Genomic DNA, 22193 nt, shown 5'->3' with positions numbered 1-22193 from the left:
TTTGAGTACTCAGTATCTTAAATATATTTCTAGGGGGTTTTATCCATTCCTTTTAGAGTGGAATGGTGTGTTGCTGACTCTAGATAGTTACTTCAATAATTGATTTTAAAAGAGGCAAGTAAAACATTGCTGAAGACTCTTACTGTATTTATGTTCTTTGTAAAATAGAGGTTTGGATTTGAGTTACAAACTAATTTATTCTTTCACCTGTCTGAACTTATCTAAAATTGCATCAGGCCCACTCGTGAAAGTTTCATTAAAGTTCTGTATTATATTTTTTATTAAAAACATTCTCAACTGTTAGGGAAGAGGTGCATGCATGAGAGCTGCTGTTCCTACAGCACAAGCTACAGAGGAGGCTCCAGACTGATAATATTACTGGGCACAATAATGGTAGAGTTGTCTCTAGCGATTTATCATACTAAATCTTCACAGCTGATTTTAAAACAACTTTTAGTTATAGTAGGCTTAAGATTGTTCTTAAGTAAGATGTAAATAAGTTTAAAGAAATTCTTACGTAAAACTGTTAACGGTAGGTGCGCTGTGTTGTATGCTTTCCAAAGCAGTTGAACTGGAGTCAGGATGTACCTTTACTGTAATGCCACTTTCCTTCATGTGACAGGGAACTGGGAATTGAAGCTGGTGTGACTGCAGCCACTTACCCTCCAGGGCCCTTGCATCCCCACTTGGCCCACTACCATGCACCTCCTCGACTTCATCACTTGCAAATAGGGGCTCTTCCTCTAATGGTAAGGAGATAACTCATGAGAAGTGATGATCATTGATCATCGTAATTATTTTGTTTGTCAGTAAAATTATTTTAAGGTGTTTACTGCATTTGACATGTATACATTGCTGGAAAAGTTAGTGATTCAACTGAAGAAGAAAATATTCCAGTGTTTCTCTGTGTGTTGCTCCCCGATGGTGAAGCTAGAAAAGGCTCACGTCTAATAAGAGAACACAGTTTAAGACACTAACATTTCTAACTTCAGCTCTTGTAAATGAAACCTATTTGAATTAATTTGTCACTTGCATTGCAATGCATTGACCCTCTGCATCTGATTTTTAAAGTTCAGATTTTTCTTTAATGAGTTTTGGATTGTTAAAGGTACCAACTTTCCACCCAGTGCATGAGGATTAGCACTGGTGCTTTATTTTTAAGGTGTGTATACAGCACAGCTAGAATTCCATCTAGAGATTTGGTTGTTTTCAAATAATATTTGATATTCATCAACCTAATTTTGTGTGACTATATATAGTTTTGTAGCATGAAGTTTTACAAGCAACAAGAAGTGTGAGGGTAAACTAGTCCCTTGTTACACATGATTTTTTAAATCTACAGTAGAAAACCAAGGAAAATCAGTATACTTTGACTTTTATGGAGTATTTATTTTTGAAAGAAAGTTTTGTAGGTTCATATAAAATATTCTTAGTTTTGTCTAATGAAAATTCATAGGCACACAAATCTAGTTTAATGGAGCATGTTTAGTGTTTCTGTGTGGTATTCTGTATGGCTAACCCATATTATTTAACCTTCTTAAAGCTAGATAATCTAATCAAAATTGTGGGCTCCTCTGTAAGTGAATGCCAAAATTGTAATTAAAAATCAGCCTACAAGCCTTGACCATCAGTAGCCAGAATTGACATCTAGGAGTTGAACTGTAAATTTACAATCAGTGCTGTAATAGCTGTCTCTTCGTAGTCTGGTATTACATTGCTTATTCCTTGCTGTTTAACTGAGAAATATGATAATAATCCTCAAGTAATTTCCTGATAAATCAAGGCTGGTCATTCATTGATGCACAGCTTGCATAATTAACCACAGACTTTCTAGAGCAGTCTGTAGAGTTCAGTATTTTAGTTTAGCCAAAAAGGTTCTTACTGCATAACCGTTTCTCCTGTGCATAATCTATTCAAATTAAGTTTTTCTTCGTTCTTCTTCAGTTAGGTGTCTGGTATATTTTCAAGTGGATGAAAAATGGCTTGCCTCTCTTACACTTATTTCATGTGTTGTACTGTAATAGATAACATCAGTTGCTTTCAGTTCTCAAAGAGAAAGGTCCCTCCTTAATAGTTCAAGGAACTGCAGTTGCATTATGAGGCAGCAGGTTAAACGTGCCTATTTTATCTCATTTTCTGTCAGGGCTAATGAGGCAATTATGGGATTTACTTCCACTATTGCTGTGAAGTTTCTAGAAATGTCAGAGTTCACCTGATCTTTGTATTACAGTACGATGAGAAACTTTTAATTGGGTTTTAATTTTCATAAGGGTATTCCTGCAACTAAAATGTTACACAAACAAGTAGTTAGGACCCCACTGTTTATCTTCTTTTTAGCAGCAGAATGGAAGAAAGCTGTGATAGAGAATCTTCAGAAGTATCTTCTGAATAATAAAATACTTACAGGGGTCTTGCCATTCTGCTCAGTAACTGCTCTTACTAATTGATAAAGGTGTCAGATGGAACAGGGTTTTTTAGCTCTAGAGTTACATTTGTGCATGTCTAACAGTAATTCATGAATCGCTGGACAAAATGGAACAGAAGTTGTTTGTCTGTAGAGTTTTTGTACACACTACTGTCAGCGTGTTTTGCAGCACGGAGACTGCTATAAGCAGCACTTAACTGTTTGGGGTCTGTTTTGAACCTTGCTGTGATCAGATCGAGTGTTGCAACTTTGGAGTTGTGTTTTGAGACTAATTTTAAGTGTACTTGTATTACACACACTAGAAGAACACAAAGGCAGGTTAGAGCACTGCTAGAAGTTACATATGCAATGAGTTCGAAGCATTACAATTGCCTTTTGGTGATTCTACCCCTTCTATGGCAATAATGATAGCCAAAGCTTTCTTAATTTGCATGTGTGTAACAATATGGCAGATCTGTTAGCAAAATTGACTTTGAATAGAGACCAAGCAGTCAGTGAAGTTTTTTATCTAACACACTTAACTGGATATTAAACAAAATTACCATTTTAGTTTTTATTAAAGAGCAACATTAATTGCAGCTGTCACCCAGGTTTTTCATTGTAACTTTAGGAATAGGGGCAGGGGAGAAGAGGCTAAGCTATGATTAGAGTCCCTCTGCTAAGTGATTAATGCAATGAGGAGTGCTTTCTTCCCTTCAGTAAGTACGGTACTAACTAGCAACTTACAAGGCTCATTAGTTGTATTCTTGATGCAAATGTCATTGGATGTTATATTCTCTATTGTGGGGAAGCAGTCTTAATGTAACTCATGCAGCTCAACTAAAAAAATCCATTTGTGTTAAATCCACTTTCTGAAATACCCTACTGCCCAATACGCACTGTGCATTTTTTCTCTCTTCAGGAGCACTAAAACCCCTTCAGACTACTGCCAGACCATAAAGGGCATAATGGATTATTTCGGCGTTAATGACACTAGTATTGTGATACATCAATTTCAGTTTTTAGTTGGATGCAGATGACCTAATCTTCATCTAGTCAGTGGTGGAATGAAGGCTGCAGTTTTAACCCTCAGGAGACAAAATGATAATGTTGGGGGAGAGAATTAGTGTTCAGCAGCTTTGAGAGTCCAAACAGAAGATGGGGGAAACAAGGATGGGAATTTCCATGGTGTAATCAGTTGAGACGGATGTTAAAAGGAATGTGACTTTTTCATACTGAACTATCTACCAGCCGTAATTCTGACTAGCCAGATCATTCTTAGGGCTGTAGCACATATCCAAGCAGGATTCCTTTTTCCTGTTACTTCAGGAAAGAAAAGGCATCTTAGTTTGTAGTGAAATCTGGAAGCACAAAAGTCCAAAAAGAAAACTTCAGATGTTTCTAAATTGGGCCTGAGGACACCCTGAAGGTGTCCCATCCTCTGTACTGCCATCTCTACTGTGTCTCATCTAAAGTTGGTTTATAATTTCAAATATGATATTTCTAACATTGAGGCTTCAAAAAATAAGGAAGGATTAGAAAAACTGAGAATAGTGTGTTATAAAGTTTTAAAAATCTGCAGACATTTATTTAGAAATTGTAGTTCAGCTTTGAAACAGGAACTTGTTCTGAACATGAGTTTGTTATTAGGACACTGAAAAAAAAATCAGTGCTTTATGGTTTAAATCTGCTCTGCTAAAGAAAGGGTTGTTTTATGAATTGAATTTGTTCCTTTATGTCATTTAGTGGGAAGTGGAAAGGTTAAAACTAGAATGTCTTCTTTCTCCCCATAAACTGATAACTAAATTTTAAATGGAATGTAGAACTGAAGTGGACAGTGTTCCCTTTGTGACTTTTAACTTAGTATACTTCTGCTAGGTGAATATCAACTGGTCTGGGATTGTGACCATTTAAAACTTAAGTGACAAAATTGCCACTGAGTATTCTATCCAGCTTGTAGTTTTTAAAACATGCAAATCTGTCATATGTACAATTTTCAGATCATATTATGCATAGTAGTGGCATTTGGTGGTGGGTGGTGTTTTGGTTTGGTTGGGTTTTTTTAGTTTCTGTTTTATAAAAAATACCTTAAATAATGGAGGCTATCTACATGCCTCTCAAATTATTTCAGCTACCTGTTAAAGAAGCTCCTGGGATATGCTGTTCCAGTCTCTTGACTCCAGCTGCTTCTGCCTTTTTCAATAGTGTTTTGTTGATTGTGGATTTCAGGGGAGGGAAATGACCTGGATTTTACAGTTTGCTAGCTATGGTGCAATGATCTCTATAGGGTGATCCCTGAGAAGTCTCCTTAGTTTATCTGTGAACCTAACTGCAGCTTGCAGTTTAAAAACAGTAAGTTACTTATTAACTTAACCTCTCTCAGGTGTTATGTATCCAGCTTTCATATGCTGTCCCCCCTTTTTTTCTGTTTCATAGCCTTACTGTTTTGTTCCTTTAACTCTTGAGTGATGCAGAGTAGTTGAGGCTGTCTTTACACTTAGTTGTGAAAATTGGGAGGGATTTGGAGGTACCGGCCAATAGGTGCCAGTACATTATGGTAGATGTGTGCTGGTCAGAATATCATCACTAAGAGTGCAGTCCTGTGGGCATCACAGCTCTAAGAGATGCAGCTGTTCCATACAAAAAAGCTAGCTAACTTGCTGTAAGATATCTAAACATTTAGTTAGCTTAAAGCTGTAACTTAAAGTAGCAATAGTATTTCAAGGGGAACTGTAGGTTTGAAATAGCCTTGATTAGCGACCTCAAATTTAACTGCATTTTTCAAATAAGAAAATGAGCCTTTGTAGTGCAGCTGCTGCTTTTTTTCTTAATATCAACACAAATCACTGTTTTCAGTTTTTTGTAGAATATAGACTGTTGTAGTGTGTTCATTTTATCATCCCCTCAGATGCAGGTACAGTTAGCTTTTAGCTATGCAGAACACATTACTTGTTCCTTCACAGTGTCTCTCTATGAATACTGCAACTTTACCTAGTTTGAATTTGGCTTATTAAGATATTGATGAGCTTTACTTCTGGAGTATTGATGTGGACCTAAGCAGTTAACTGGATAAGTTTATTGTTTGGATTTGTTTTAACCTGTATGGAGATCATACTTAATGTGAACCGTTGAATAAAAGGTTGGGCTGAACAAGATAAGTAATCCCATACAATGCAAGAATCTCCTCACTGACTGTGGCAACTGAAAGGCAAAAAGGTCCTGGAAAGATGGAGGGTGTTTAAAGGAAGGTACCAAGGAAGAAAATCTTTCCTGCAGGTTAGTTGTTGAAAACTGTTTCAGAATGTTTGTGTTGAAGTGGTTCAGCTTTAGCCTTGAATAAGTTGCTGCAAATTTTTGTGGTAGTGAGAAGTGGCGATAGAAAGTGTAAAACCAGAAACAGATTATATTTGTTCTACAAGAAACAAACACCTCTTGGCAAACCTGTAGTGGAATTTGCAGGTTCAGACTATGGCGATTTAAAGTATATATTATAATTTGACTGTGTCTAAAAGACAAGCACTTAGGGCAGGCTGGCATTACCTGTAACTCTTTCTTTGTTAGCTTTAAGCTTTTTCTTTTTTCTTATGTTCAGTATGAAAACTTACTGAAAACACACGTCTGTTTGTGTGTGAAGCTGTTTCAAGAGAGCTGGAATCTTCTCTTTGCATTTGAAGGTTGAGGGTAGTTGTCACAGGGATTTTAGTTAGACTGCTCTTACTTGGGCATTATTGATAGTTCGCTCTTGCCTGGTTTTCCTCTAGCTTGTAGTCACAAATAGAACTAGAAGAGCCTGTGCATAATGTATGTTTAGATAATTTTGCAGAGATGTTACGCCATTCCCCATCAGGATAATATGAAGGCAAATGTATTAGCATGATAATGTATTGTCCCACCCCAAATTATACTGAATCAATATATCGGCATAAAATCTCTGTGAATATACTCTGTGTGTTGCATAACAACGTAGATCTTTAAATTGATACACTGTTGTTTTCAGCAGTTATCCTGTCTTGCTTGTTTCTCATCTCCAGCTCTAATTAGTACTAGGCCAACAGATATTTAGGCTGCTTATGAGAGAGGCTCCTTCTGTATTAGGATTCTGGAAATATTCTGAAAGTTCAGTCTTCAGTTTCTGTTACTCTGGTTTGTAAAAATCTAATACTAATACTGTGGTTGTGTTTGTGGCTTATATTGGTACTACATGGTCATCATTTAAGAAGCACCACGTAAACTGCTTTAAAATAATTAGATTCTATTATTGTCTGAAAAAAAAAAAAAAAAAAAATAGGGTAGAGAATGTTTTTTCTGTCCCAGTCAGCTTTTGGTTACCAGGCTGGATTTGAAAAATACAGAAAGGTAGTGTATTGGTGTGTTGTGTTATGTGAGTAACTGTGTAGGCCTATGCTTTGCCACAATGCATTCATTTAGTTTTACACCCTTATTTATGTTAAGCTTGGAAGTGTCTTCTGGAAATACGAAAAGCCAGAGATGAATACCTGACTTCACAAATAATATCTGGAATGTCTGACTTGTTGACAGCCTCATGAGATTAATTTTGAACTCATATACAGCAGCAGAGGTGTTACCAGCTGATAGCACAGAAGGGAAGATAGTACTTCTCAAGTGCTTTATTTCCAAAAGCGCTGCTGCTAACGGTCCTCCTATCAGTGCAGTCTACATGTTTAAGTCAACTGAAGCTGCTGATCCTTGGAGGTTTTTTTCACCTGTTCATGAAGAATTGCTGCTGGCATGTTTCTGACAAAAAGTCAATACCATTATTCACTCATCTTTCAGGGGTAAAAGTACAACACGGAGGCCCTGCTGTGAAGGTGGTCCTTAGTGTTTTAACTATCTTTCTGCTTTCCTCTATGAAAAGCACTGGTGCTCTACGTGCCTGTAGAGTATATCACTTGACACTGATATTTTGTTCACTGCTTGTATCTCTTAATATGCAAGGAAGGCAGTGGATTCTTGAATATAGAGTTGCCTGTGACTTTACATGCAAATCTTGAGTGTTACCTTTTTTAATCTGCCTCTAAATTTGATTATCTGCTTCTAAATTCAAAGTGTGTCTGAGGATGTTCAGTTGTTTTGGGTAAGATAAGGATATTGGCTGTTTTTTCCTCGAATGAGTGATAGCCTTGCTGCTTCCGTGGTACCAAAAAATTACATTTGCGAATCTATAGCAAGTCCTTTTTGTAACTTCAGATGTAGCTTTTAGATGTTTTGTTTCCAAAAACAAGTGGATATTTATGGCACTTTGTAGAAAGTGGGTTGAGATTTTGAGACTTGGGAAGCGAGACCAAGCAATGTGTAAAGCAGATAAGGAGAGATTATAATAGAGGATCTAGTCTCACTTCTGCTTTGCTTCTGGTTATGTTTAGAGAACTCGGAGTGGTGTTGTGTTACCCCGTCAGTTAGAATTGTATGCTCAAGCTGAGGATTGTAAAATAATAAGTGATTCAATAAAAGCAAAGGGATCTTAAATTTTACAAAGTGAACAGTAAAGTACTGAAACTGTTCTGAATAGGTTTAACTTAACATCTGCTGTTTGAATAGGTACCAGACATGGCGGGCTACCCTCACATCCGTTACATTTCATCGGGATTGGATGGAACATCATTCAGAGGCCCTTTCAGGGGCAATTTTGAGGTTTGTAATAGAACAAAACTAGATATATGTCAAAATATGTCATGAAGGGAGTATGGGGAGGGTGTATGGTAGAGCCAGTTCTATATATAGATATAAAAGAATCATCAAGAAAAAGCCCTTTATTTATAGAATGACCTCACTATGGTAAACTGGGATAAAAACCTGTTGAAAAGTCAGTCAATAAAAGGTACCCTGGACAGTGTAGGCGTAGGCGGTTATTAACTGACAGTACATCTTGCTCTGCACGCCAGCCCAGTTAATCGGATGTAGCGTTCACATGATATCTTGGTCAAAGCTAGTGGTGTCTCTGAATAACTGTGCCAGGATCCCCCTTGCGAGGGTGAAACTTGGCAACTTCAGCAGTGCTGTCATGTTTATCTAGTGCAGGAATTGAAATGGAGAGAAGGGAAAAAAAGAGAGAAAATAAAAGGTATCAGATGCAGAGAGTTAATGATCTAGTCCACTGAAAACATTTTCAGTGACATCTCATGGTTCTAATAAACTTATTGCTGGAGAAAAATCAGTCATGATATTTCAACTTAAGGAACTTTTTTTCTTCTAAGCCTTAATGAAGGCAAATAAAGTTAGAAAGCAAATATCTACGAAGTGCATTAAAATTGCATTTTCCTCACTAGACACGCAAGTACATGTGAAGATAGTGATAATCATTCCTAGGTGACAAACAAATTCTATTTTTTTTTTAGTAGTAAAATAGTGTTTCCCTATAACTTAAAATACCAGGCAGTGTTGTGTGGGTTTTTCTACAGAAACCAAACACTCTTCCCACACAACACACTCTTTTCTGCTTTGCCTATATTCAAATAAAGTTGGGAATTGAAAGTTTGTCATTCTGCAAATGGGTTAGAATAAAATTAATATTACTCAAGTTAGTTGAAATAACAGTTCTTATACTGTTTATTCCTTGATAATATTTTAGGAGCTGATTCACTTGGAGGAGCGATTAGGCAACGTGAATCGTGGAGCAACACAGGGAACTATAGAAAGATGCACATATCCACATAAATACAAAAAGGTGAGGATTTCTCAAATTGTGTCCTGTCTGTAATATTTCTTTGTAATAACATTTACGTTTAGCTTCAATCTGCAGAAATGGCAGCTTCAATGTGTGCATATTTTCTGTATTTTGAAATTTCAAGGACTGTAAGCAAAGCTTACCACGATACTACTATCACAAAGATAAAAATTTGGTCCCTAGATAAAGAGCTACTCTAATGTGATAAACAAAAGTATTTTGCTATGATTTAATAGCTTGTCCAGCAGCTGTGAATGGCCTTGTGAGAAATGAAATAACTGTTGGTAATAGCTATATTGTCAACAGACTTCAGTGAGAACTTATTTAATAAAGTAAAACTTTAGTTCTGCAATAAATTGTTCATTTTGCTTGCCTGCTTGGTGTGTATCATTTTAACATTAGGAAGATGTGGGACACTAGGAAATTTTGAATCTGTCAGAGTTTTGGCAACTTGTCTTTCAGTTGGAGTTTATTATACCGTAATATATAGAATCCCTTCCACGTTTATGTGGTGTTCTGTCACACTTAATAGTGACTTAAGATACTAGGTTTGAAAGGAATTTTTTTGCCTGTTCATGAATTAAATGGAGATGTTTATACATGTACCACACATAAAAGGACTGGTTGCAACAATATTAATATATTCACAGTTCAGTAGACTTTTGTTATTAACAATAGTTAAATAAATATGAAATGTCCTGTGATTTTGCTCCAAGTGTTAGTTCTTGATTCATTTTGGTTCATATACATTTGAATAAATATTATAAAATGTTTTCAAAGTAGTATGTGTTGAATAATGTATTAAAAACAGATTTTACTCAGTTTGTCAATAATGTCATCTCTACTAATAAGGTAACAACTGATTGGTTCTCACAGAGGAAACTGCACTGCAAACAAGATGGGGAAGAAGGAACAGAAGAAGACACAGAGGAAAAGTGTACCATCTGTTTGTCTATATTGGAGGAAGGTGAAGATGTCAGGTAAATAGTACCACTGAATATGATAATATTAGTGTTCTGGATTTGAGACCACACGTACTTGAACAATACTCCCTAGGTTAACAGTTACAATTAAAGACTACCTGTCATTGAACTAATAAATAAAACAAGTTGCAATTGAAAATACACATTTTTTAGTCTGTATTGACAATGAGTAAAATGTAGGTTATTTTCTTATGGTCTTCCATAAGCTGACTGTCTGTCTTCTAACATGAGCCCAAGCTGACATCCTGAAGTAATCAGGACTGTCAAATTTAGCTTTTCTGTAATATTGCTACTTAAGCCATAAGAAGTTTAAACCAATGTAATACAGCAGAAGCCAGCTGTTGCTTGACTTCACTGTCCATATCTGTTTCTTCTTGGAAGCAGACAGAATGCAGGTTCAACTAGAAAGGCTGGTGAAACTTGTGGAGAAACACGCATGTGCAAAAAGCAAAACAGCAAAATGCACATTACCATTTTTCCAGTGGGTATGTTAGTGTGGAAATGCTTTATTAACACAGATGTTTTTCTGTTCTGATGACAGGCGCCTTCCATGTATGCACCTTTTCCACCAAGTATGTGTGGATCAGTGGCTGATTACTAACAAGAAGTGCCCCATTTGCAGAGTGGACATTGAGGCCCAGCTGCCCAGTGAAAGTTGACACTGCTTTCCAGAACTCTTGTCCTCCCTCTCACTCCCTCTCATCCTTCCTGGTACTGCAGTCAACCAAAGATGGCATGACTTCCCTGCACAGGTTTGGAAGCATTGAACCTAGAGTGCTGGCTCTGCTATATGGTACAACTAATGCTAGACCTACGGTTTGTGTAGAAGACAGTTGAGTTTCAGTGTATTTATAAAACTTTTTTTTAGGTTTTACATTTTTTCTTTTACTTCATTACTGTATTTTTGCATGGTTCCTTGTATTGCGTTTGTTTGCACATATTATGGGCTTTGTGACCCCAAACTTGCAGGCAAGATTAGCTGCTTTAGTAAGTAGAATTGTGTGGTCTGGTTTTTTTTGTTCGTTTTACATAGTATCGAGCTTTTGAAAGTATGATTTCACTCATTACTAACCTCGAATTCCTTAATTTAATCAATCATATATTTTAGTTTAAATGTATAAAGATCATCTAGAAAAGGATAATAATATGTATTGAGACATTCCTTAATTAGGAAAAAATGGCTGCTGTATATTTACAATATCAGTTCTGAGTCAGATAACATCCTTAATACTGGGAACAGAATATGAACTGTATTCAGTTTGACTGATAATATAGCATACTCATCACCGGAGTTATTGTCTGATCAGATTTTTGTGTTTGTTTTTAAAATTTCAGCACAATGCAGATATATTTGAATGTCAATATTAAACATTTAGACTGCTGTTCGGATTGTATTTATCATTTTCTTCCTATGTCTAGAAATTTGAATCCCTAACTTAAATATTTGCTGCTGTGAAACAGCTCTAGTGAACACTAAATGTTGATTTCAGTTAGCTGGATTGTAGATACTTGCAGATCGAAAGAATTATTAGGGAAGTGGAAAAAGAGCTTTGAATCTGTTTGGTCTTCTGCTAACTTAAGTTGAAGTATCTGCGCACATTGAGGGTGGGTGTGGTTTGGTTTTTTTTTTGTGGTTTTTTTCTTTGTTTTTTAATATGAAACCATTCAATAAGGACTTAGAGCTGCAGGGGTTTTGGGGGTTTTTTGTTGTTTTTTGTTTGTTTTTGTTTTTTAGTGTTTCTGTTTGGGGGGTTTGACAGATATACATGCATTCATAGAACTTCTAAGGATTCCAGGCTCGTCTTGGGATTTTTATTAGTTTTAAAGTTAATAAAGTTAGCTAAATCTACTTGTCTCTTGTTTTATTTTTCATTAGTAAATGGAAAGCCTGTAAATTTCTGTAGAAATTGAGACACAAATTATGTGGTTACCTAGTTTTTGCCTTGATCATAGATTCCCTCTTTATAAATTACCAACAGTCCATCACTGATTGAAATATTTTCTATAGTTAAGATTTGCTGCATAATATAGTATATAGAATTAAGTTATAATGTACTAACATTTCGCCTTTGGAGGAAGTTTTAGTCCACATCAGGATTCAAATTGCTCATCAACATTCTTTCGCATATGATAGATTATAGTTTATTTAAATGTGCTCAACATTGCAAAATGCAAGTGTGCAAAAACATTTGAGACAGTATTACTGTCACTTTGGAAAAGATGTTCCTCGGGGATCATATATGCACATGTCAATAAGCTTGCATTAAGCCACCTGCTTTGTAAGTGGATTGAATAATAAATACCTTCAGTTTCTCTTGTATTTGTCTTTCATAAGCAGATTAAGTGTAAAATGGTTTACAGTAAACCTAGAAGATGAACTGTTGTGTTTACACTAAAAAAAGTGATCCATTTATAAATATTACCTTACCTAATTTGATGCCTGTTTTTGTCTGGTTAAAGCTGCTTCCTTTTTTTTTAATCAGGAGTAGCATTTGGTAGTGCAGTGTCTATTGCTGGCAACAACCACCACCTCTGGCACTGAGGCTTTAAGTGGAGATAAATGTTATTCCAGAATGTGCGGTAAACTGACATTTTCAAGCTTAACTGCATAGCTAAAACTGAACTTAAAACCACTTTATGCTTGTACGATGGGCGATAAGGGAGAGAAGCAACATGTGATTTGACTGCTTCAAAACCTGACATGGTTTTATGCTAAAGCTTCTTGAACATTATGGCTGTAGGAAACTGAAAGTGAGTATGAAGTTAAAGCTGCATTGGTAAAAATGAATAAAAATAACTGGAAGGACTGGACACACATGTTCTATTCTTCAGTGACTGTTGAAAAGGAGGGAAGTTAGTTGACCGCTGATGCTTGAAGTCTGATACTCACTTTTAAAAGTTTCCGAGAAGGTACTTGAGAGACACAGGACAAAAAAAAAAAAAACACAACAGGGCCTCTGTTATAATTGAGACCCTGGGTATGTGATAGAATCTACTTTAGCTTCCTCACAGGACAAAGAAGCACAGGTTTGGGGGATTTTTTTTGTTTGTTTGTTTAATGAAATATTTTATGCACCTGATTTGGGTGCCTGGTACTAGAGGTATTTTAGTGGTCCATGAATTGACTTGTTTTATAACTGCTACTGATATTGTCTTGCTTATAAATGTGTGCATAACATTGTAATGTGATGTTGAACACTTAGGTATTTGCCAGGAATCACAGTGTTCTGATCTTACTATTGCAGGGGCTAATAAAGCTGCAACCTACTTCTATTCCAGAAAGTTGTGACTTAAGAATAATATTTAAGGGAAGGAAAAAGAATAGGCTTTTGATTATGAAAATTTCCACCACTTACTGTGCTTTATATGCTTAGATGCATTGCCTTAAGTTTTCTGCAGCATCTTTGACTTTAAAGATTCTCAACAGTATGCATCAAATTACTTTTCATATAAAATTCCATTGTCAAAAGAAATCCTTTTGTATGCAATAAATAAAATGTTAGACTGGTATCATTAAATCTGTTTTATGTAAGGTTTTTTTCCTTTTGCCTCGTTTTGCCTTTCCATGTCTTGATCTGTAAAAATTTGTTTACACTTGTATTCTTACAGATACTGTGTAAGGAACAATTCTCTCAGTGAAGGATCAGCATTTAGCCACTGTTAAAAATGTTGACAAACAGAACCATCTAGAACCTAGGAATCAAGGAAAACTTCCCTTAGGAAGGATTTAAAAATATTAACTTGTGCATACGTGAGTAAACCTAATGCTCCCAACAGCGGAGATTGCAGAATAGTTGTTATTGGACTTCTCTGTCAGTGTAGAGCTGAAGTTCCTGAGTCTCAGGACTAGTTATTAAGATGTTAGTAGTTCATTCCTAGCTGGCCAGCATGCCTTCCTCGAGTCATGTGTGAAGTTGAAAATAAAAGCTGTGACATGCATCTGCCGGTTTCCCACAGTGCAGAGTGCGGTTGTGCTCAGTAAATGCCCCTCCTGAGCCGGGCCCGGCCTCATCCGCCTCCCAGCAGCTGAGACGGCCGTGGCCATCGCGTGTTTTTGCGGTAGCCGCACAGCTGTCGGTCGTTCTCAAGGCAAAATCTCTTGTTTTGTGGCCTTGGGCTCGTCTAAACATGATGTGAAGCACCTGCGCCGCCGCCCCCTCGCCTCCTTCGCCGCCCCTAACAGGCCGTGGCTGGCCGGAAGGTGTTCTAACCGTTTCCTGCTTGGGATGGGCCTGAGAAGATGGACCAATCGGGCACGTGCATCCTACGAAGCTGCCCAATAGGGAAGCGGGAGCGGTTTTAAAGGGAATCGCGGCGGCGAGAGGCAGCAGTTGCTGGTTTTGCTCAGGCGAGAGTGGGTCTGTGAGCAGAGCTGTGAGTGTGTGTGGCTGCCCCCACTGCTCCCCGTGCCCATGGCGCTCCCGGTGACACGCCGCGCCGCTGTGAGTGCTGCTTGTGGGGCGGGGACGGGAGTCGGTGCGGCGGAAGGGTCGTGCGGGCGAGAGAAGGGAGGGAGGGAGCGGGTGGGTGAAGAGGCGATGGGGTGAGAGAGAAGGGATGAGGGAGGGAGCGGGCAGGCGAGGAGGAGAGGGCGAGGGGGGGAGGGAGCGGGCGAGCGAGAAGGATGGGGGGCGAAGGCGGGCGAGAAGGAGAGGGGACGAGGGAGGGAGCGGGCAGGCGAGCCGCCCCGGGCCCCGCCGCTTTTTCCTCTCGGGCGGCTGAAAGTGGGGTCGCGGGCCGGAGCGGGCTGTGCCCGCTGTGGGGTGGGGGGGCGGCTCTCAGCGCCGTCTGTGTTAGGGGGCCTCCCGTGCTTTGGTGGGTGCGGGCAGCGGCTGCGGGGAGGCTGAGGCCCCACTGACCCTCCCGGGAGTGGCGCTGAGGGGGCGCGCGCTGCCCGCTCCCCCGGGCTGGCGGGCACGTGCACGGCGCTGCCCCCGCCCTGCCCTCGGCTCGCGCCTGCCCTGGGCCGCCCCTCCCCACAGCGCTGTAGGGCGTGCGGGAGAAGGAGGAAAAGCCGCTGAACGGGAAGGTGTGGGCACGGAATACAAGAGACCCCTTCTGCGGCGACTGTCTCAGAGCTTCAGCTAAACGCTATGAGAAACTCTCGAAGCCTGCTGGTTTCTTTGCTGTTTGTTTGGGTTTTGTATGCATAACATAGTTTCTTATTTGTGTGGTGGTACCTGTATAAGGAAGAAATTGCTGTGTTCATTGTTGTGGTTTAACCCCAGCTGGCAACTAAGCACTGCATAGCTGCTTGCTCACCTTCTCGGGTGGGCTGAGGGACAGAGAAGAATAAAAGTGAGAAAACTTATAGGTTGAGATAAAGACAGCTTAGTAGGTAAAACAAAAGCCATGCACACACGCAAAGCAAATCAAGGGATTCATTCACCACTTCCCATAGGCAGGCAGGTGTTCAGCCATCTCCAGGACAGTGGGCTCCATCTCATCTAGTGGTTACTTGGGAAGTCAAACACCATCACTCTGAATGTCCCCCCTTTCTCCTTATTTCTGCCCTAGCTGAGCATGATGTCATATGGTATTGGTCATCTGTCCCTGCTGTGGTCTCTCCCAGCTTCTTATGCACCCCTGTCCTACTTGCTGGTGGGGTGGTATGAGAAACAGAAAAGACCTTGGCTCTGTGTAAGCACTGCTTAGCCATAACTTAAACATCCCTGTATTATCAGCCCTGTTTCCTGCACAAATAAAAACCACAGCCCTATACTAGCTGCTATGAAGATGATTAACTTTATCCGAGCCAAAGCTAGCATATGAGAATACTGCTATAGTTATTAAGTGTGTCAATACAATAAATAGCTCAGTAGCAGGTAAGCAGTCTTAATGTTAGAAAGTTGTCAGTGAGGAATATCGAGACAGGGTGCATTGCTTTTGTCTTGCAACAGAGTTTCAGAGAGTACAGTACTGTCTAAATCCTACACAGCAGAGACTTCTTCCTCTGAACAGTGTGAATGGGTAGGAAACAAAAACTGGTTGAGTAATGGATAGCATGCACAGAGGTGCACTGGTACAGCGGTGGGAAGTGTATAATGGAGTTAGGCATCTGAAAATGAAGTTGGTCTCTGACTCTTAACCTGCAATTTTATTGTTTCAGCTCACTAGAGGGATGGAGAATGCTGTGACTGACCTTAAAAGTAAAGCCAAAACTCACGTTCCCGGCAAAAGGGCTGCTTTGGAAGAAATAGGAAATAAAGTTGTCACAAGAGGAACACATATAGCTAAGGTAAAGCAACATTTGAAATCTGTCTATAAGGAAAAGAAGGATTATGAGCTGCATACTAATAGTATTTGTTTTCACTTCAGAAAACAGAACCCTCCAAAGCATCCCTGAAGCCTACAGAAGGACCTAGTAAAATGACAAAAGTAACTGTACCGCCTAAACCTCCAGCGGCTGTGAATCGAGCATTCAAAGAAATTGATGTTCCAAAGGTAGGAAGTAATGATACTGTTCTGATTCTTAATTTGTTTTGTAACTTAGAGCTCTGACTTTGTACTAGTTTCTGTGTAGATGTACTTCATTTCTCTGATGATAAAGGGAAATATATTTCCCTGCCTCTGTACTGAGGTTTTGGTTTAATGCATGTTGTGCTTAAAGACTAACAGAACAGTGGCAGAAGTAGCTATTGAAGCTAGATGAAGTTTGTACTTTAACTGGCAATTGCTAGAAGGTCATGTGATTTTTGTCTGTACGGCATCTTGGTGAAAACTTGCTGTGTTAGAATGTAAGCTCAGTTTAAACTTTTATCTTAAGAAATTGTATTGCTAACAGGAAGAATGTGGAAATGAAGCAACATTGCAGCTTAAACAGTAGATAGATAAATAAGCACTATAATCTGTTCCTTAGGTTCTGTCTCCTGTTCCTATGGATGTATCTATGCAAGAGGAGGATTTGTGCCAAGCCTTCTCTGATGTATTGCTCAACAACATAGAAGACATCGATGCTGAGGATGGGGGGAATCCCCAGCTGTGTAGTGACTATGTAAAAGATATCTACCTGTATCTGAAGGATCTTGAGGTATGGCATACTGAGTGTGTGCTTCTGCAGCATAGTGTTAAGCTTGTTGCTCACACAACTCTCTCTCCAACAGTTGCAGCAATCAATCCGCCCACATTACCTTGACGGGAAGACCCTCAATGGGCGTATGCGTGCAATTTTAGTTGACTGGCTTGTCCAGGTCCACTCAAGATTCCAGCTTTTGCAGGAAACGCTGTATATGTGTGTTGCAGTTATGGATCGCTTCTTACAGGTAATGAATATGTTTTTCAGCTCGTGTTTGGATGAGGAGCCTTGTTCAAAGACTATGCTTTTAAAGGAGTTTAGGATTTATCCTTTATTTATAAACCTAAGAACCTACAAACTGTGCTCTTTGTGTAAGCTCTGTATAATGTAGCATCTTAACTCTGAGGCCATAGTCCTCTTTGAGCTTGTCATTATAGAGACACTTCTGACTTGAAGTGGAAAATCTCATTTATGTTAAAAAAATGAGCACTGTCATAATGGTATTTTAAACTGATTCATTAGAATATGTTTATCTGGAGTTTGACATTTTGGGGTCTGTTTTTTAAATTCCTATATTGCAGAGTCACCCAGTACCTCGTAAGAGGCTTCAGCTGGTGGGTGTAACAGCACTACTTCTGGCTTCTAAATATGAAGAGCTGTTCTGCCCTACTGTAGCAGACTTGGTTTACATTACTGACAATTCGTATACCAGTGATGAAATAAAAGAAATGGAGATTGTGATGCTTAAAGGGTTAAACTTCGATTTGGGACGACCTCTTCCGATTCACTTCTTAAGAAGAGCATCAAAAGCTGGTGAGGTGGGTACTTGTTCTCATTATCTAGACCTTTAGTGTATGTGTAAAGTGTTACCAGGAATGCTTCTGGCATTTTTATTGTATGATCTTACTTGCTTTCTGCTTAGACATGGGATCAAGAAATACAGGGTGTTTCAGAAAGATGGACCCAATTTGAAATGGCTGTATCTCTGCAACCACAAACCACCCCTGAATGAAACTCTTACAGTCTGTACAGCAGGTGAACATAGAGCATTTATAAAAGGTTACTAAAACTTGATAACTCATTAAACCATTTGTAAATTTTTGCGCAGTTGTACTGTTTTTGGTCCGTCGTTTTGAAACGCCCTGTATTCAGCTATGAAGCTCCACCACGTGGAGTAACATGACAGTATCACTGTGGTAGCCAGTAGCAGTTCACATTTGTATTTACTGGGGCCTGTGTTCAGTCCTAGTGGTGGTAATTTTACTGTTAGAGTAAACTAAACATACCTGGAGCAGAACCCTTGCTTTTAGAGTCATCTTTTGGTCATCAGGCTATTTCCTAGTAAAAGGGGAGCAGTGTTGCACTTTTTCATAGTATTCGGATGCAAATATTATATTATTTAAGGATCAAAATACACGCTTTCTCTTTGACCTGGCCCTTTTTTTCCCACCTCGGTAGTTACGCTTGAGTGAACTGCCTGTGCTTGAAGGGGGCTTCAGTTTCCTCAACAGACCACTAGGTGACTCTTGAAGTTAGCTGATTGCTTTAATAAGGATCTCCTGAAGTCATTTTACACTTCCCCTCCCCTTAGTTGCATTATGGAGGTAGCGCTTCTATCCCTAGTTGGGCACAGCAGTGCCTGATAATGGAGTTTTCTGTAAAATCCCTTGCTTGACTTTGTGTTTACATCCCAAATGACTGCTAAACCAGTCTGGTTTTGGCTCTGGTCTCAATTTTGAGATGAGTGCTTGTTACAGAGTATGGTCCCTAGACCTTAATCAAGAGTTTGTTGGCTATTTTTGATTTGTCGGTTAATGAATACAAAAACCAATCCTGAGTTATTATGATACAGTGAAGTGAAACTTTGTGGATTAACAAACTCTCAATCTGGTAGGCTGACGCTGAGCAACATACACTAGCAAAATACCTAATGGAGCTGACGCTGACAGACTATGACATGGTTCACCATCGTCCTTCAGAGGTTGCAGCTGCTGCAATATGCTTGTCCCAAAAGCTTCTGGGACATAGTGAATGGGTAGGTATATTAATCAAACTTGTTGCTAGGAGTTTTTTTTTCCTTCAGTCAGTTGAGTTGAACCGTTAAAACAAATACTTTAGAAAATTGTATTTAGGTCTGTAATAATGCTGGGGAGGGAATAGAGTGCACTATCAGCAAGTTTGCTGATGACACCAAGCTGGGAGGAGTGGCTGACACGGCAGAGGCTGTGCTGCCATCCAGAGACCTGGACAGGCTGGAGAGTTGGACCGGGAAAAATTTAGTGAAATATAACAAGGGCAAGTGTAGAGTCTTGGATCTGGGCAGGAACAACCCCAGGTTCCAGTATAAGTTGGGGAAAGGGACCTGGGGGTCCTGGTGGACAGCAGGGTGACCATGAGCCAGCACTGGGCCCTTGTGGCCAGGAAGGCCAATGGTACCTGGGGTGGATTAGAAGGGGGGTGGTCAGTAGGTCACAGAGGTTCTCCTGCCCCTCTACTCTGCCCTGGTGGGACCACATCTGGAATATTTTGTCCAGTTCTGGGCCCCTCAGTTCAAGAAGGACAGGGAACTGCTGGAGAGAGTCCCGCGCAGGGCAACGAAGATGATGGAGTGGAGCATCTCCTGTGTGACGAAAGGCTGAGGGAGCTGGGTCTCTTTAGCTTGGAGGAGACTGAGGGTTGACCTCATTAATGTTTATAAATATGTAAAGGGTGAGTGTCAGGAGGATGGAGCCAGGCTCTTCTCAGTGACAACCAACAGTAGGACAAGGGATAATGGGTTCAGACTGGAACACAAGAGGTTCCACTTAAATTTGAGAAGAAACTTCTTCTCAGTAAGGGTGACAGAGGTCATTTCCAATCCCTAACACACTGTGATTCTGTGATCACGTGACAGTTGGAGAGCCTGATGCATCGTTGTATGTAGAAATAACCACTAAAATCTTATTAACTCTTTCTATGTGAACTCTGTTATAAAAAACATTTTTCTCCCTAAAATATTGAATTACAGAAGGCCACACTGTAAATAAATGTAGATTTTCCTAATTTTCACATTACACATAGAATAATGAAATCACAGACCATGAATAGTGAATTTTAATTAAACTAGTGGCTGCTCTTGCAAGCGTTGCTGTCTTTATCCTCTGTGCAGTGTAGAAATGTGGTTCTTGGCTTTGATTTGTCTGGACTAGTACTACACACCAGAAGTTATTCTGGATCTGTCACCTAAACTGACAGTATTACAGTTCTAGCACTCAGGGCTAGTGCCTGAAGTTTAGGGCATGTGCTGCTTGAAGTGATTGTGCTTTGAACAGTGTTCTGCACTCCATAAATCTCACATGCCTTACTATTATGCTGCAGGGTACAAAGCAGCAGTACTACACTGGGTATACAGAAGACAGTCTTGTGATGACTATGAAACATATGGCCAAGAATGTGGTCAAAGTAAATGAGAAACTAACAAAATACACAGTAAGTATAACTACCTAAATATTCTTTTTGATGTTTCAGAAATACTGTTCCTGCATATTGTGGCTCCTTAGGTAAATGTTCTGTATGCTCTGTTAAAGCATATGCTGTTCTGACAAGCCTGTGCTGCATTAGTACTAAAAAATATTTTAGACAGACTGTGCTCGTGCCACTTTGCAAGCTGGTTCACTTCTAACCTCACTTGTTTTCCAAGCAGTCAGACTAATTGACCCCAAATTATCTGCCTGAACTTAAAAATACTCTGTGTAATCTTCTGTAACACTGTTCCTCTACAGGCTATAAAGAACAAGTATGCAAGTAGCAAACTACTGAGGATCAGCACAATCCCTCAACTGCGCGGCGGGATAATCAAAGACCTGGCTTCATCACTCTTATCATAACCTTGGGCAGCCAAGTCCTAATGGTATATGCACTTCATTTGCTTGTTGGGGCAAAACTACTGCTCTTTGTACATAGCATTCCAGCCTTACCACAGACTCTTCAGATGCAGAAGGTGAAATTTTAAACTTGCTTTGTAATTCAAGTCTCTACCTAAAAATAAAGCTCCTTTTTTTTTTTTTTAAGGAAAAATAAGAAAAAAAAAGAAAAAAAAAGTAAAAAGAAAAATAAAATAAAAAAATAGTAGTACTGTGACTGTGAATCGTAAAGACAACTGCTTAGACATGTCTGCAGTCTAATGTCAGAGCTGGACATTTGACTAAATAGGTGATTGACGCAACTTGCAGTGAGATGTGGACGATTATTCTCAGTAGTTGTTTCTGATGAAAATCTCCAGGCTTTATACTGGCTTATTTTAGTAACTTCAGAAAGCGCAGGTATACAGTTTGTGTTTTATTGCTGTACCTTATTTCAGTGCCTTGTCCCAAAGAAGTATACAGGAATTTCCTTTTTTTTTTTGTAGTTTGCCTTAAGTTTGGGGTGAGTGGGCTGGCTGTGGTAGATATTAGCCTGGTACATCTTTGCATTTAGGTGAACACAGGACAATGTGTTCTGTCTTTGTGTACCTAAACAAAGGGAGCTAAGGTAAGAAAACTGTAAATCTGTGATGCTAACCATTGTATGCAGGGGATGTAGGTGTGGAACTACAGGGATGAGATCTTTCAAACCACCTCAGCTCTTAAAACCTGTTCCACTTCTTAGACAAAATAACCCATAGCTTCTCATTGCCTGTTCACTCACACACCCCCCCGAAAATAAATCTCTCTACCTGAGAGAATACAGTCAAAGCCACCATACGCAGATTCTTCCTTATCACATAAAAAAAAACATTTTGATTTGCTTTGTTTCTAATAAACATTGTTAGGCGTATGGTCAAGGAATGCAAGCATGTAAGTAATGTGACTTTACTGCCTCAATACTTAATTTAAGGCTATTTGTTAACTTAGTCCTGTGTAAGTAATGTTAAGTTACAGACCCTTAGGTTTTTCTCTGTTATACTGAACTCATTACCCTCCTTCTCTCTGTCTCCAGTTCATGGGTGTGCTGACCCAGATGTAGGAGACAAGAATCCAATAATACAAAATTGGCCTAGACCTCAGTGCTCCCTCTGTGGGAGGGATGTTGAAGCTCCTGGTTTTTATCTTCTCAAGCAGGAGACTCTTCTCTCCCATAGGATAAGTA

The 22193-nt window shown here is 39.4% G+C and overlaps 2 protein-coding genes across 9 annotated transcripts in view; both read left to right on the top strand.

The window, feature by feature from the left end:
* Positions 1–13590, top strand: part of RNF111 (ring finger protein 111) — a 55428-nt gene extending 41838 nt beyond the window's left edge. For all 8 annotated transcript variants that reach the window (XM_065847813.2, XM_065847816.2, XM_071813866.1 and 5 more), the window contains 5 exons: positions 623–749; positions 7964–8056; positions 8994–9089; positions 9942–10069; positions 10614–13590. In XM_065847813.2, the coding sequence (XP_065703885.1) occupies positions 623–749; positions 7964–8056; positions 8994–9089; positions 9942–10069; positions 10614–10731 (562 nt within the window). In that variant the 3' untranslated portion in view covers positions 10732–13590. The remainder of the gene's footprint in view (positions 1–622; positions 750–7963; positions 8057–8993; positions 9090–9941; positions 10070–10613) is intronic.
* A 778-nt stretch (positions 13591–14368) lies between these two features.
* Positions 14369–21206, top strand: CCNB2 (cyclin B2). Its single transcript, XM_065847072.2, has 9 exons — positions 14369–14514; positions 16182–16310; positions 16391–16516; positions 16932–17102; positions 17176–17334; positions 17669–17905; positions 18982–19122; positions 20445–20555; positions 20849–21206. Exons 1-9 carry the CDS (start codon positions 14485–14487, stop codon positions 20951–20953), a joined length of 1209 nt encoding a protein of 402 aa, XP_065703144.1. The 5' UTR covers positions 14369–14484; the 3' UTR covers positions 20954–21206.
* Positions 21207–22193: the final 987 nt, after the last annotated feature.

The sequence above is a fragment of the Patagioenas fasciata genome, chromosome 12, assembly GCF_037038585.1.
Source record: "Patagioenas fasciata isolate bPatFas1 chromosome 12, bPatFas1.hap1, whole genome shotgun sequence".
Lineage (NCBI taxonomy): Eukaryota > Metazoa > Chordata > Aves > Columbiformes > Columbidae > Patagioenas > Patagioenas fasciata.
The sequence above is the reverse complement of the archived record's forward strand: the minus strand, read 5'-3'. Positions and strand labels throughout refer to the sequence as shown.